The sequence below is a fragment of the Elaeis guineensis genome, chromosome 2 (genome assembly GCF_000442705.2).
Source record: "Elaeis guineensis isolate ETL-2024a chromosome 2, EG11, whole genome shotgun sequence".
Taxonomy (NCBI): domain Eukaryota; kingdom Viridiplantae; phylum Streptophyta; class Magnoliopsida; order Arecales; family Arecaceae; genus Elaeis; species Elaeis guineensis.
In genome coordinates, this window is record NC_025994.2 from 112,744,852 (window position 1) to 112,761,642 (window position 16,791).

General features: G+C 36.4%; 1 protein-coding gene across 2 annotated transcripts; it reads left to right on the forward strand.

The window, feature by feature from the left end:
• Nucleotides 1-4,683: 4,683 nt before the first annotated feature.
• On the forward strand, nt 4,684-13,501 carry LOC105044134 (protein MALE DISCOVERER 2). 2 transcript variants are annotated; one of them, XM_029264951.2, is made up of 14 exons: nt 4,684-5,160; nt 5,365-5,733; nt 5,839-5,971; nt 7,367-7,438; nt 8,246-8,389; nt 8,472-8,612; nt 10,438-10,533; nt 10,619-10,716; nt 10,825-11,271; nt 12,003-12,193; nt 12,305-12,437; nt 12,532-12,686; nt 12,753-12,941; nt 13,104-13,501. In XM_029264951.2, exons 2-14 carry the CDS (start codon nt 5,628-5,630, stop codon nt 13,359-13,361), a joined length of 2,163 nt encoding a protein of 720 aa, XP_029120784.1. In that variant the 5' UTR covers nt 4,684-5,160; nt 5,365-5,627; the 3' UTR covers nt 13,362-13,501. The 2 variants fall into 2 exon arrangements, with proteins under 2 accessions (XP_029120784.1, XP_029120785.1); XM_029264952.2 differs by having other exon boundaries at nt 4,686-5,160; nt 10,625-10,716.
• Nucleotides 13,502-16,791: the final 3,290 nt, after the last annotated feature.

A 16,791-nucleotide genomic window follows, 5' to 3' on the forward strand; every position in this document is an offset into this window, starting at 1 on the left:
AGTTGTTTACATTCACAAAGGTTATTTTGGTGATGATTAGGGTTGGCCCAGCTCAGCTTTGGCAAGCATCGTATAGTCAAATATAAGTTGAATCTAACTCAAGTGAGTCTTAGTGCAGCCTAATTTTATTCAACAAACATGTATAACATAGAAACATGACACCTCTAAAGTTCTAGATAAAACCTTCTCTTGTGTAGATAGGTGCAATAGTGTTATAGTCATCCCAACAACCATATTTGATTCATTGCCGATCTCGTATCAACTAGAATTTTTTTCAGTCCATTTATGTAGGGTGAAAGAAAGGACTTTGTGAGATTATTTTTTTTCTCTCCTTGGTATTCAGATTAGCTTACTTTAAAAAATTTCTATGAATACTATAAAATGGGCATTGCTTGATTTGTATTCTTGTGAATCCTATAGGATTGCACAGGATTATCCCTAATAAGTCCTAAGTAGTTTGCATTCACGAGGATTGTTTCGATGATGATTGGGGTTGACCCAACTCAGCCTTGGCAAGCATCGTCTAGTCAAATATAAGGTGGATCCAACTCATGCCAATCTTAGTGCAGTCTAATTTTGTTCAAGTTTAGTATAAGCTTAGCGATACCTCTAAAATTCTAGATAAAATCTTCTCTCATGTTGATAGGTGCAATAGTATTAGAGTCATGCCCACAACCGTGTCTGATTCGTCACCAACCTCATATCAACACAATAAATGAAAACTTTTATAGAAGTATAGATTTTGTGATCATTTTTTTAACTAGTTCGGAGGGTAATGACTTATTTGGTAGGTGAAATTGTTCGAAATTAAATATTTTTGACTTGAATTTAGATCCTTCTTTCATCATACTTTATGATCTCGTTGATATCGGTGAACTTTGCCTTTCTTGTTAAAAATATTTTCAACGACATCGAAGATTCTATTCATTTTGCTTTCATTCACTTGCATATAAGCAAGATTACAGCATGAAACTTAGCTGCATTAATAGATGTGATGGCACATTTTCGTTCCCCTTTATTTTGTTAGATCATATCTTCGGCCATCCTCCCTGTACTTCAATCATTCACCTCCTACCTCCTCACCAGCAAAACGTATTAGCTTTTTGAACTCTTGGAGTCATATAGTCAACAGCATATGGTCTCCATTCTCTAGCCAATGACTCATAGGTCTTCGTGTGTTACATCTGATGTTAGCCACTGGGAATGTGTCATGTCCTAACATGGATGTGTCCTGAGAGTTTATGTACCATTACTCTTTGCTCTTGTATAGCATTATTGCAACCCCATTTCCTATACATTTAGGAATAATTCTATGTGCACTGTTTTATCTCAAAGTGGACTATGTAGCCTCTCCCAAGGGTAGGCCCATCTGGGTCTTATGATAGCAACCACCCTGAGTTAAATGGGCGTGTACAGGACTTCTGATGCGTTCATTGGTGGGGAATTGCTTCAACAATTTGCCGTGGGGCACCTGTCCTTTAAGTGGAGGCCCAATACCATAGGATGCAACCAATTTTTTATTGGTTATTTTCTCTCCCCTTAGGAAAGTGGGCAGGGTGTATTGTTGGTTGATATGGATGGTGAGGGACCTAGGCTTTGGAAATTTTTAGACTTGCATTGAAAGCATGGTGTGAGCTGGATTGGAGACTTTCAATAGAGCCACTCAACTATGTTGGTCCCCCTGGTCAAAGAGACATAGGTCTACCAACAGGCATCTCTTTTATTGGATTGTGTCAGATTCTGTTACCTCCTAATCTTGTTTTGGACCTATTGAGGGTGTGGATCCATATTTCAAGTCAAACATGATCAATCCAAGCACCAGGTTGGATCTGGATCAAAAGAATAAGGAAAATATCGGTTAGATATTGGATCGAGTATGTTTGGTTCCGAGGTCGGGTTTCATTGGGATCTACTCTAGGTCAGAACTCTGAAGCATCTACTGCTATTCACAAAGTGCCAATACCATTCATTCGTTTAAAATTATCCACTAATATATTAGTCTCAAGGCATATTTAGGAAGTTTTTTGAGAAATTTGAGGTATATGGACAAAACTAAATACTACATACGAAGCATCAACTCACAACTAGACATGGTATAACATTGGATTGGATTGGATAAGGTTACGTAAGTTTTCTAGGGGATCCATACTTGATCTAGATTATGCCTATGTCTACAGATATCAGCGACTACTCTAATTCTAAGAACATTGTCGAAGAGAGATCTTGTTCAATACAAATGTTACAGATTCTATTTTTAGCCTTGAAAGAGTTTTGCTACACGTTACATAGCATAAAAGTTGATTGGAAATTGTTCTGATAATTAATTTGAGCTGTGTATCTTTTTCCTACTGGGCCCCTGGTCGAACTCAAGTACATATATTATCATTTTTATGGACAAAGATAGATCTATCTATATTATAATTATTTACATTCTAATATTTGAAAATTTACTACCTCAGATTTGAACCAAGAATATTTGGTTAGCAGCAAAATGGTATGAAATCGCCGCTGGGCAAATCCCAGTTCATTCGAGTATATTAACCTGCAAATAACCTGAAAATATCAAAAGAAAAAAAATAATAAAAATGCGTAAAAAAGATTGGTTGGCGTGCTGTTAAAGGTGCCTACCGCTCACCAACTCGGGGAGAATAAAATAATAAAAATCATAGTTTATCCAAATAGAACAATTTTATTCTGAAGAATTATCTTTTCTGTTTGCTGTAAAGTGCAAACAATGATAATTGTGGGCAGCAAACAAGGATAAACCCACCGATAAGACATCACCAAGACGTAAGAGTAGCTACGTCCACAACTCTTGGTCAATCGAAGAAACTATTTGAGCATTATATGTTTTTTGACCAGGTCAACACCATTTAGAACACCGTTTAGATGGATTGGTTTGTAATCTTGACCTAAATCAAGTGATGAATCAAGTTGAGCAAGTTCAAGCTCCACAATATGCAAACGTAATCTGTATATAATTCTTTCTTTATCATATATACCATTGAGGATAAACTTGTGATCCAATTTTATTTTTCTTAAAAAGTATATATTCTTTCTTGTCTTATTGTTTTCAAGTTTACAATTGAGTGTCCAACTTGATCATTGAAGATTCATCTAATTTTAGTTATTTAGTTTGGACCGAGTCAACACCATAATTTAGAATACTGTTTAGATGGATTAGTTTGTATTCTCGAACTAAATCAAGGTATGAATCAAGTTGAATAAGTTTAAGCTTCATAATATAACAACGTAATCTCTATACAATTTTTTTATCATATCATGGACTCGACACTTGTAATTGATATATATATTTTTTTAAAAAATAGCATATTCTTTGTTCTCTTCTTATTTTCAAATATTCAATTGAGTGCCCAACTTAACGATTCAAGATTCATCTCATTTTACTTACATAGTTTGTAGGCCGACTGTATTATTTGTCATTCCTTTCGAATATCTCGACTAGGATGTATGACCAATATTTAGTATGCGTTGATAAATTTAGTCCACGCATTCACAACCAATATATTCTTTTCCCTCGTAATAATACAGAAGGTATTTAATCTTAAAATGGTCCATAGTAGATGTCACCGATTGATGTCATGAAAGCAATTTTGAACATCCAATCAAGCATGACCTAAACACAGAGGTCAATGTAATTATGATTTTGCCATATACATCATATCCCTTCCAAGGGTGATTAATTCTTCCTCTCTCTCCTAAAATCCATGCAGTAAAGTTTTATTTTTCAAACAAGCATGCCGATATTAAATGACCTATAATGAGCTGGAAGCGTCCAAACAGAGAAGCGGACCAAATGCAGTTACGTGGGATTTAGGGGATAATTCCTAATGACACCAACTTCCACAACATTGATCTCATTCACTTCGTTTCAAAGTCCTGCCAAAAGCAAAGTGAGTCAAGATTACCACAACAAACAATATCTGGAAGGAGACGACAACAAATGGAGACGACAAAAAGAGCGGCGCAAGGTTGACGGTTCAAAGTTGTCAATTAGCAAGCAATATTAAGTGCTTCCTTCTTAATTCTTAACACTCATATCATAACCATCTTAGAAGGGTACACATAAAGGCTCCATTTAACATAGTTCCAAGGTTTTCATATCAGCTAAGACATCAATGTATGCTAGTTACCAACCCTCACATATGAGATATATACAAAATCTTAACCCTTACATTTTTATTGAGAAGAATTAACCTTTATATTTTTAGCCAATGCAAATTTATATTTTCTAAATTATCAACTGTTATGACATCAAATTGCTGGATAAAAGAAATAGCCATTCTTAATTTTATATGCATTACTTAAGAGATCTGCAGCTGGGTGTTTGTTGGAGGGGGTTGCACCAAGTTTTTTTCTCTATTCCTAGCAGGCAGCCACCTAGAACAAAAACTAACCTTGTTTGGTATTCCTCCTAACAAATGCCTGATATGATAAACAATGAGATTTTTTTTTTTTTTTTTTTTTGGTCACGCAGAATGAAATGCATCATATTTTAATATAATATATTATTTTATCTTAATGACAAATAATTTGACTTCTATTAGGACAAAAACCAGGGTCCTTTTCTTCCAGCCAGAGAGAGAAGAGAGAGAGAGAGAGGTCAGGCGAGGAGATGGAGGCACGATGTGGACGGAGAGGGAAGAGCTGGTCAAAGCTGGAAAATTTGTCGAGGGGAGGTTGGCGTTCGCGCGTCCGAGCCCGACGGTTGCGGTGGGCCCATCCCTCCCCCGCCACGAAATCGCGCGGGAAAAACACACACACCCACCCAATTCCCCGCCGCCGGCGACTCCTACCCGCCGTCCCCAACTGCCTGCCTACCCTCCCTCCTTCGTAACAAGAAAAAAAAAAATGGAGCAAAAAAAAAAAAAAGAAACCTAACGCGGAATAGGTAAACAGAAAAGAGATAAAAAAAATTAAGAAAAAAAAAAAAAAAACAAGAAAGCGGGACGCTCGTGAGCGTTGGGCAAGAAAAGAATAGGCCGAAGGAGAAAAAAGAAATCTAGAGAGAGAAAAAGAGAGAGATGGCGTATGGAAGCCGTCGCCTAAAGATGATGAGGATTGGGATTGGTTGCCATTGAGAAGGACCTCTCCATAAAGAATACAGAAACAAAGTACGAAAAGAGCAGAAAAAAGTGGGTAAGTTCTACGTGCTACTTTGATTTCCGAGTCAAAAACAAATATTGTCATCTATTATTATTATTATTCTTTATTAATTCGTATTTTCTTTCTCTGCAATTCTAATCGCTTGCAGATAAAGCATCCTCAGATCCTCTGAAAAGAAATTATTCTTTCTTGATGACTCTTTTTGTTGGATTCTTATTTGTTTTTCCCTTGCTCCAGGTGGGTAGACTCTGATCGTAAACAGAGTTTCTTGAGAATTAGTAGAAGAGATGAGAGGTTCGGGTTTCGCAACCGCTTTCGCCATCCAATGTTGAAGTTTCGCCGATTCGGAGGCTATGTATGTTAGAGATAATAACTTTGACGAGGATTGTTGGATTATGAAGCTATTCCCTCGTCGGTTTCGTGTCCGAGAGATCGAAGAGGGGAGTCTTTGGAGGTTTCAAGCAAGTTTGTGATTAGATTTGAATTTTTGGGCACCAGAGATGGGTGGAAGATGGAACCTGTTCAGTTTCCAGCTGCACAGGGTTTTGTGTGCCATGTTGTTGATCCATCTCCTAAGTGATGAATGCTTGTCGCTCAATCTTGAAGGTATATGGTAGCTAAGTTGTTGATGCTTCTAGTATTGATAGGTGTGGTTTTGCTAATGATGTCATTGTTATTCCTCTGATGCTTGTAAATTGGTGGGAAATGAAGGATTGGCGCTGTTAGAGTTCCGTGCAAGAGTGGAAGACGATCCTTATGGAGTCTTTTACAATTGGGATCCAAATGATAGCACCCCTTGCAATTGGACTGGCATTCGTTGCATCGATGGTCATGTAGTGATTTTGTAAGTTCATCATCCCTTGTTGTTATGCTTTTTTCCTCTTTGTTTCTGCAACTTGTTATATATCTTTTGATGTTTTAATTTTAGCACATCAGTTTGCTGCATTTTAATATTGTCTGAGCTTGAATTTTCAGACTATCCAAGAATCATTAGTTCAGGTAATTGTTGAATTGCTGTTTAATGCCCAACAAGATACATCACAATCTATTTCGGATTCTCAACAGGCATATGTACTTTTGAAGTACCATTTTGTTGATGCACACTTCTCTTGAATCTTTTCTTCCAACTTTCTTCTGGGTGGTCTGAAGTCTTATCTTCCTGTTCCTTGATTGTTTCTCATAAATTCATACCCACTCTTTTGTTAGGTTTTCCATATTTGTTATGCTCAATGTGACTACCTGCATTCAGTTTTAAATTTTGATCAATACCATGTTGCCAGCCTAGTCACTGTCTTAAAAGGTTTCTCTTAAGTTGCTTTAGAATGTGGCAACAACTAGAGAATACTCTAAGAGGATGTCTGGTTCGCGACCCGAATTGGAAATAGAATGGAAATCGGAATGGATTGGAATGAGAATTGGGATGGCCAGATCCTTCGAAGCATTTGGTTCGTAACCGGAATCAGAATTGGAATAGAAATTTGAATCCTTAGGGGACAGGGAGGATTGAGTTTATGGTAGATTGGGTCATTCCCATTTCATCCCGAAATCAGAATCGAAATGGGACTCCTTCCAACCAAATGGTTGGAATGGAAGTCATCTATTCCCATTCTAATTCTATACTCCCACTCTCCCCAACCAAATACCCCCTAAACTCATCCTCATTCTTCACCTTATTCACCCTGCTTGAGTGAAATTGGATACTGGGACTTGGCCTGGTAAACAGAGAGGTGTGGATTACTTTGGATGGGAAGGAGGGAGAGGCATGTTAAACAGAAATGTGAAGACAGAGGAATCAGAGGCCAGAAAAATTTTGGTGTTACAAAAAAACTGTATAAAAGTTTGGAGAACAGATTATAAAAAGCTTGTATTGATGGGGACATGGAAAAGTTGGTTAAGCGAACAACAGTTATATGGGACAATGCTTGTTGCTTATGGTTATCCTTATTTAACTGGAACTTGGTTTGTGATCTGACAATTCAGTTTTAACGTGTATCTTTATATTAAGTGCGATCAGAGTTGACTGTTGACAGATAAAGATGTATTTCCTCTATTTTGGTGGCCAGATTGCTCAGCTCTTTCTTTCAGTCTATTAATTTTCAACATATGAAATGGGCATTTCATTGTAATGCTTTTTCGTTTGCAGTTTTTTTCTTCTTTCTTTCCTCGAACTTTTATGATGAGAGATTATCTGAAATTCTGAATCATTTGGCTGTTCTAAGGTCTGCTCTGCAAATTGCAGGAACCTAAAAGAGTCATCTCTGGAAGGGGTTTTGGCACCTGAGATTGGAAAGCTCGGCCACTTGAGAGCCCTGTAAGTAGTGCTTTCTCTGTTTATTTTCACTGAAAATTAATTGGTAGAAAGGTGGAGGATGATATAAAACAACAACTCTTTTAACTGTGTTAGAAGGAGGGAGGGCCAAGAACAGTCTTATTATTATTGTATTTTTAAGTAATATAAGCATCCTGTCTCGCATGAATTATTGGTTGAGACTTATTTCTCCTCTGATGTGGCTTGTTGGTCCATCTCTTACTCCAATATCATCTACTAACCTCTGATGTTTGTAGAATTTTCGCATGTTTTCTTGTTTATGTGGCTTCAAAGGTGTTCCAATGTACATCTAATAGGAGTCTCTTGATGGCCTTTTCCTAGGCATTTGTTCTTTGATCTTCATCTCTTTTCCTGGCTAGTGAGTAATCTACTTTCACTTACACAGCAAACATAAATAAGCTCGATGAGCACTTTGTGTTTTGCTCCATGTTCTCGAGCAATAACCTCATAACTAACTGGATATCGACTTAACAGTTTCATAAATCAAAATTCAATACTTTTGACATAATGGCCCAATACTTAGCATAATAACATCCAGTTGCTTAATAATAAGAGCTGAGAACATTAAAATTGAACATGAAACATCCAGTCTAGCTATGCAATAAACTACATTCCTGTCTAACAGCTATCATATACTATGTATACAGTTTGCTTACCAAAAGAATATATATACAGTTTTTGGTAAAATCTGGGTCCTTAAAATGCATGATTGCTTAAAATATTTTTTTTGTCATTTTTTATAGATGCCAATTTTCTTAATGTATTGTTGATTGTGTATTCTACTGGCAGAGTGCTTTACAAGAACAAATTTTCTGGCATTATCCCTAAGGAGATTGGATACCTAAATATGCTGGAGCTCTTGGATTTGAGGAATAATAACTTGAATGGAACGATTCCAATGGAGATAGGGGAAATGCTATCACTTAAGCACCTGTATGTCTATTATCACACATGTCTTTGCTTCATTTGCCAAGAATACAAACTTATGAGAGAGAGTTTTTGTTTTGTGTTACAGTCTGCTTTGCAGTAACAAATTTCAAGGCAGCATACCTGGGGTCGACAAGCCTAACATGCACTCAGATCTGATATATGGTGGAAACCTTTCTTGTGATGAGGCTACTGATGTAGGCCGCTTAAACAGAAAAGTTGGGCACTGGTAAGGCATCATTCATTGCTTGACATATCAAGGTTGTGAAGGTTTTTTCTTCCAAGTAAATTGTTCTACCATTCATTACATATGATCTAAAATTATTTTCTATCTGTAGTTAATTTCATCTTTTAGCTTTTCCTTTTTTTGGTAATTTAGGTTTCTTCTTTTGACCATTTCTGAATAGAGTTCAAATTAGAAAAGTAAGTGGGGTGGTATTGAATCAATACCACAAGACACTGTCAAATGGTATAATATTCCTGTTACGATGTAGCTAGAGAATTTGCACACAAAGGTGTCTCTTAGAGTTCCCACATGTGATCAGGTCATAGAGGTTGAACCAATGAATATTAATGCAAATATATCTGCTGTATTAGCTCAGTTTGTTATCAATGAAGCGCAATCATTGAAAAGCTCATATTATAGTGTCAATTGAAAAAAGGAAAATATAACCCTATATCTACTCAGGAAAAAGCTGGTTACTTCGGCTTAATGGGTAGAGGTTACTTTACAGTCACTTCTTCCAGTTCAACAACAAGGGAAGTCCTGGCTCATCAACAATGCCAAGCCTGGCATGAGCAGTAAGCACAGAGGCCTATGCTACTTCTAGTTTGTCCAGGAAAATGAAGATCCATACACAACTACTTTCCAAACAGTATTGAAGAGTGTTTTAGATTCAAGATCTGCGTGAGAGCAGAAAGCAACGATGCTTAGCAGTCACACTCTTTTGTAAGCCACTGGCTTTGGATCTGCCTTGGGACAAGATAGGAAGAGGCTTTTGGTGTGGAAAGTCAAATCTCATTTATAAGCTTCAACTTTTGCTGTCCCACAGTCCCCGCTGGAGGCATGCTACAATTCGTCGTGAAGAACCACTAGCTCAGATTAAGTATACAATCTGTCAAAATTCTTTTGTTATTTTTATAAGAGAAGCAAATGATTGTACAAAGCATAGCAAAAAATAATGGCATCCACTTAATGGAATGACTCTTTTAATGGCTCAGATATCTCCTCTAAGCCACATCCTGATTGTTAGCAACACTAGAATGCCATCCACTAGTTAAAGATATCACTGAATAGGAATAAAGTTTGAAAACATTTTAATGCTGTCACCTACTAAAATTTAGGGTAATGAGAGTTTGAGATTAAACAGGGTTGAAATGGATTCAGATACTATTTGGATATTTGTGGTTATGACCATATCCATGTCCACTTTTCTTGATGGATATAAATACCGATACTGATATCAATTGAATGTTAAAGTTATTGGGTCGAATATTATCCAATCCATTTTTGATATGGACCATTTAAATTAGTGCAAGTTTGTTTGGAGTTATTTAGCAATTTAAAATTGATCCAACTTTTATATTATGAAATTAGTTTAAAATGGATGAAGCCATTTGTTTTTTGTTTTTTTGAAGGGCATTTGTGATTATATAGAGATGCCAATATCTACTAGTAATTGTCTTGATTTTATCTATATATGCACGGTACATTTAACAGTAGGTTCATGCTAATCTTCTTCTGGTAAAGCGACATATTTTTTTGCCTTCTGAAATCAATTCAATAATCCATACATCTATGATCTGACACTACCATTCAGTTTGATGCAGTCCTTGAATTTTAGAATTTTTCTCACTTTTCAGAAAATTTTATTCAATTCATCCGAACACATCTAAACAATCTTGGAGAAAAAAGAAAGAATAGAAAAGATTCTAGTTCATTGTATTCGGGTTACTTTTCTTTTTGATGAGCACAAATGTGCATTTTGACATTGTATGCAACTAGACATAATTTATCTAATTGCAAATATGTACCAATATCATCTACATGTCAGCATCTGGCAGAGTGGCTTGCAAAAACTGAAGAAGGTTAACTCTTTTTTGACCGTTCTTAAAGGAAAAATTCTACAAGTTTTTGACATGTTACCTGTGTAAGTATCCTTCTTGATCCCCTTCCTCTCTGTCTCTCATAGTATTGACTTCTACCATCATACATATTCTGAATACAAACTCTAGAAACAGTTTGAACTACAGAAGCCTTTTACTGTCAAGCTTCGGCTTCAAAGGAGGCTCTATACAGAGATATGAAGAAAGACATGGTGACAATTTTCATGGTAAGTACAAATAGGAAGAAATACATCCATAACAACAACAAAAATTTTCAGCCAAATAACATTACCACCACCACCAACAACAACAATCGTAATCTTTCTTATCTGCAGCTGATTTTAGGGAGCCATATTTTGCATCAAGTGTACTTGTAAATACTGTTCGTCGTAGACTGCTTGAAGAAACCAGCAACCTTGCTGCTGCTCCTGTAAGCAGTGCATCCCCTGAGGAATTCATCACTGTTCCCTCTACGGGAAGTGGTTCATTTCCTGCCATACCAAGTGGAAATGTTAAGAAGAAACCATCTCCAGCATCAACATCACCTGCGAGTCCACCTAATATTCCATCTACATCATCAAAGCCTACAGATTCAGTGGAGAATGAACATGCATCAAGTAAAGGATCAGTGAACTGGGTGTATATTCTTGTACTTCCACTGCTTGCATTACTTCTTATTATCATGGCATGCATGCTTTTGGTGTGCCGGAACAAGGGGGTGGCTACAATAGGTCCCTGGAGGACTGGATTAAGTGGTCAGTTACAGAAGGCATTTGTCACAGGTGCGTTCTTCATTCCTGTTTAATGTTATGAAATATCATGTAAGTGATGTTTTCTTTTACTGAAATTTGTAGGAGCAATGGTGAAACCCTTTGTCAGAAGGCCATTTACTATTGTAGTTATAGTCCATGCTTTATTAGAAATAGGTCAAGGGTCATCTCATTTTGCATAATGTATGTAGTTTAATAGGGGAGCCAGCTGAGAAGAAGAGAAGGGGCAAACAAGTGTGGTCTATATAAGTGATGGCATTAGCCCGAGTTGAACACTTAATGTGACCACTAATCATCAATATATACAGAGATGATCTTTCTTAAAAAATTCTGGCGAGGCTCAGCACCATCCTGTTTCCAACTGTGGTATCTAAACCTTAACCAACGAACCTCAATCTAGCAAAGTGGTTTGTCTTACAATTAGTCGCACATTCTGCATAGTAGATGTAGTTTTTGAAGGCGGAGTGAACAATAAGATGGTTTGTGGAATGAAGTCCAATTACATGCTCATAGGTTTTATTGATCGCACACGCTCTTTAATCCTCTGCTGATGCGGTATTAGAATATCAATTAGCAGAATGAACAGTAAATTCAAAGTATAATTATGCTGTTTAATGCCCTAATGGCATGGTTTCCAGAATTTTTGCGAATGATATAGAATGGTATAGTTTTTTAGTGCAACTATTTTCTGTCTTTCAATTTCACATTAAATGCAAATGTTTGGCTTTCTTGAACATCTACAGGTGTACCAAAACTAAACCGTGCAGAACTAGATGCTGCTTGTGAGGATTTTAGCAACATTGTCATCTCTTATCCAGATTACACTGTGTTTAAGGGAACATTGTCAAGTGGAGTCGAAATTGCAGTTGCATCCACTGCAGTTCCCTCTGCCAAAGAGTGGTCAAAGCGTTCAGAAATGCATTTCAGAAAAAAGGTTTTTCATGCTTGGTATCTTTGTAAAGCATATTGCCTTCTCTGCATGTTGTTAATATCCTGTGTATGACGTGCCAAATGACAAACATTTCTTTTTTTGGTGGGTCTACAGATAGACACATTATCACGAATAAACCACAAAAATTTTGTCAATCTTCTTGGTTTCTGTGAGGAAGATGAGCCTTTTATGAGGATGATGGTGTTTGAATATTCACCCAATGGGTCACTTTATGAGCATCTTCATGGTAAGAAAAATGAATGAGTAAAATTGATGAATATTTTTATTTGAAGGCAATTCTGGACAGAATGAACATACAGCTGGAAGTTTCTGTTTTGCAGATGAACAATTTGATCATCTTGATTGGAGTGCTAGAATGAGGATCCTGATGGGGATTGCATACTGTCTTCAGCACATGCATGAGCTTAATCCACCTATAGCGCACCCTGACCTGCAGTCAACTTCTATCTTCATAGCAGATGATTATTCTGCTAAGGTAAACAAATATTTTTCTTGCAGTGCTTTCACATATTTGCTTAGATGCTCTTGCAATTTCATGCAGGTTGCGGATATCAGTATTTGGAAAGAAGTTGTTGCTAAAGGAAAGATACTTGGAGATGATGATGCTGATTTCTCTGAATCTCCATCTTCAGATCTTGCAAGCAATGTTTACAGTTTTGGAACTATTTTATTAGAAATAATCTCTGGAAAAGTTCCATATTCTGAAGAACAAGGCTCCCTCATAAACTTGGTAACCTGATATGATATCCTTCCACCAATACTGGAAATTCATATGCAAATATTTCTCGATTCTTTTTCTTATTCAGCTGTGTCAATGTTGTTGCAGTTTCCTCACCAAAGGATACTATGATGTGTTAATGAATATAATATTTCTACTTTGCTGAAATAACAGGCTGTGGAGTGCTTGAATAACGGCAGTATTCGCTCTATGATTGATCTTTCATTGAAGTCCCATAAAGAAGAGGAGCTAGATATCATTTGCGATGTCATCCAAGATTGCATCCATGAGGATCCAAAGAAGAGGCCAACGATGAAGGAAGTTACGTCTAGATTGAGGGAAGTGCTGGGGATTTCACCTGAAGCAGCAAATCCAAGACTTTCCCCACTTTGGTGGGCTGAACTTGAAATCCTTTCAGTTGAAGCTAGTTGATTGGAAGGTCATTGCTTGCTCCAACCTGGGATCTCTTTGTAGATCTAATGCAACATGCCTGTATATTTCTTACCCCTCATGTCGTATGGATTCTCAGTACTTACCCACCCCTCCCTCTCTCCCTCCTTCCTCAGCATCACTATCTACTTCAGCAGATACCACATTGTCATCTTTCTGAGCCATCACAGTTACTTGTGATCCAGGGTGTCTTGTTATAGAATATATACTTTGCTGAGAGACCAATGTACAAGAAAATAGGATACTTAAAGATCTCATGACATTTTAATGATCTATATTTCAAATCTGCAGCTTGGTGCAGAATGGCACTAACAGGATGCAGTTATATATGGACCGTAAGTTTTCATGAATCTTTGTGGTTCAGGCTTTGAGTTTGGATTGTTCCTATAAACAGTTGTGTCTGATATAAGGTAGGCAAGGTGTACAAGGCTATGGTGTTTTGAAGAAGGTTAAACATCCTCTTAGAGTCATGTTTGGTTGCCGTGTGAGTGGACAAGAGGAAAACCATGTCAGCCGCAATCTGAATCAAACACCAATCTCTTGATCAAGTGGCAAGAGGGGATACCATATGAGCGGATGCTCAGTGGTTAGAGGCATATAATGTTGTTCCTATCCCTCCCTTGACCACTGTAATACAATAAATCCCAGTTATTGGGTACATTGTCAGTTCTTCAAATTTGTTAAAATGCATCTGTTTCAGTCGGTTATGTATCGACAACTATTATGTTTTTGTGCATGAACATTTTTCTCTCCATCATTATGCATCCCTTGGACATGATGCATCAAATCTAAAATTGCTTGGCCATCATATTCTATTCTGCAATTGGTGTCGCTATCATGCTAAATAGAAGTTGGCAGTCTCGTGTCTTACTATTTTTAGCATGATGAGGATTTCATGTTAAATTAAAGAACATCCACAGATATGTGACATTTGATTGGCAATAAGAATCATTTCAGATATAGACCTCAACAGGTCTATGAGCAACAGGATCAGTGAACAATGAAATAGGTTTCTTTGCTCTGCACTACATGTAACATCGGATAAACCAGGAACAACTTATACTGTCTCTAATCCTGTATATGAGCATTTATGTAAGCGATCATCTAATGTTGAAACTCGTTTATGTTATGATTTTAATTGGAGGTCTTGTTGATATCTCTCTTGGTGGTGTCACTGCATGGATAGATGTCTCATTTGTTTCCTTTTGTGTAACATAGCTCGCATGTTGTCGAGCCAACTTGTGCAATCCATGAAAGAAGTGGCTCGCAGCCAACCGAAACTTGGTCCACTGGATGTCTCCTCTGTCTAGGGCAGGAGAGTTTGGGATCATATCCTTATTGATGGCATTTCCACTCTTCAAAAAAAAAAAAAAAAAAAAACTTAGGGGGACCTCTAGTTTGGTTGGTAATTGCTTTAAAAAATTTCAAATTATCGCATGTCTTGCAGATGGAATATGATCTTCAAATCTTGTAAGCACTATATACCCAAAAAAAAAAAAAACTTATAAGCACTTGCAAATGGGCAGTAAAATGTGTATAACATTTTATGTCAGGAGATATAAGCTAACTAAGTGTTTAAATAGCATAACAGTGAAGCAAAATGAGGAGAGGCCACTCCACCATGTGGCATGCTTATAATCTATAAGTATGATACTTGCCACTACCACCAACCAACGAAGAAAAATCCTTTTTGAAAATAACAATGCTGATGGTTTTCGAATAAGTTATTGGTTAAAACTATTCTACTACGTGAACTTTCAACCATCTAATAAAATATTACTATATTATTTGGTGATTTTCAAAATTCTATCCATTTAATTAAAAAGTCTGAATATGATCTTCAAATCTTAGAAGCACCATGTACCTCCTCCCCCATAAAAAAAAAGAAAAAAAAAAAAAGCTTATAAACATCCGCAAATGGACAATAAAATTGCATAATATTTGATGTCAAGAGATATAAGCTAACTATGTGTTTAGGTAATATAAGGATGAAGCAAAATGAGGAAAGACCCCTCCACTATATAGCACGTTTGTGATTTATAAGCATGACACTTACCACTGTTGTCAACCAATAAAGAAAATCTCTTTTTGAAAGCCGCAGTGCAGTTGATAGTCTTAGAACAAATTACTTATTAGAATTATTCTATCATGTAGACTTTAGACTATTTAATAAAATATCATCATATTATTTGATAATTTTCAAAACTCTATTCATTTGGTTGAAAAGTGTAAATATGGTCGTCAAATCTTAGAAGCACTATGCACCCCCCTCTCCCCCCCCACCAAAAAAAAAAAAAAAATCTTATAAGCACCCGCAAATGAGCAGTAAAATGTGTATAATATTTGATGTTAGGAGGAATAAACTAATTAGATATTTAGATAACATAAGTACGAAGCAAAATGAGGAGTGGCCCCTCTATCATGTGGCATGCTTGCAACCTATAAGTATGACATTTACCACTGCTGCTAACCAATGGGGAAAAATCTCTTTTGAAAGCGGTACTATAGTTGATAGTTTCCGAATAAATTTAATTATTGATCAAAATTATTCTACAACATGGGCTTTGGATCATTTAATAAACTATTATTATATTATTTGATAAGTTTTAAAATTTTATCCGTTCGGTTGAAAAGTATGAATATAGTCTTCAAATCTTAGAAGCACTGTGTATCCAAAAAAAAAAAAAAAAAACTTATAGGCACCTGCAAATGAGTAGTAAAATGTGTATAAAGTTTGATATTGGAAGATATAAGCTAATTAGATATTTAGGTAGCATAAGGGTGCAGCAAAATGATGAGAGGCATTTGCAGTAAAATGTGTATAAGGTTTGATGTTGCGAGATATAAACTACTTAGGTATTTAGATAGCATAAAGGTGTAGCAAAATGAGAAGAGGTCCTTTTACCACGTAGCACGCTTGCAATCTATAAAGATGACACTTACCGCTATTGCTAACCTATGAAAAAAGCTCTTTTTGAAAGTATCAATATAGCCGACAGTCTCAAAATAAATTATTGGTCGGAACTATTCTACCATATGAATTTTGGACCATCTAATAAAACATTATCATATTATTTAGTAATTTTTCAAACTCTATCCATTTGGTTGAGAAGTACGAGTATGATCTTCAAATCTTAGAAGCACTGTGTACCCAAAAAAAATCTTATAAGCACCTGCAAATAGATAGTAAAATGTGTATAAGGTTTGATGTTAAGAGATACAAGCTAATTAGATATTTAGATAGCATAAGGTTGAAGCAAAATGAGGAGAAGCCCCTCCACCATGTGGCACGCTTGCAGTCATAAGCATGAGAACTATTTTATCACGTAGACTGTGGACCATCTAATAAAATACTATGATATTATTTGATAATTTTCAAAACTCTATCAATTTGGTTGAAAAATATGAATGT

Coding starts and splice junctions, on each gene's coding strand:
- LOC105044134 (XM_029264951.2), top strand. CDS start 5,628: ATGGGTGGAAGATGGAACCTGTTCAGTTTCCAGCTGCACAGGGTTTTG. Junction 7,439..8,245: donor CTCGGCCACTTGAGAGCCCT/GTAAGTAGTGCT, acceptor TTCTACTGGCAG/AGTGCTTTACAAGAACAAAT. Junction 8,390..8,471: donor ATGCTATCACTTAAGCACCT/GTATGTCTATTA, acceptor TTTGTGTTACAG/TCTGCTTTGCAGTAACAAAT.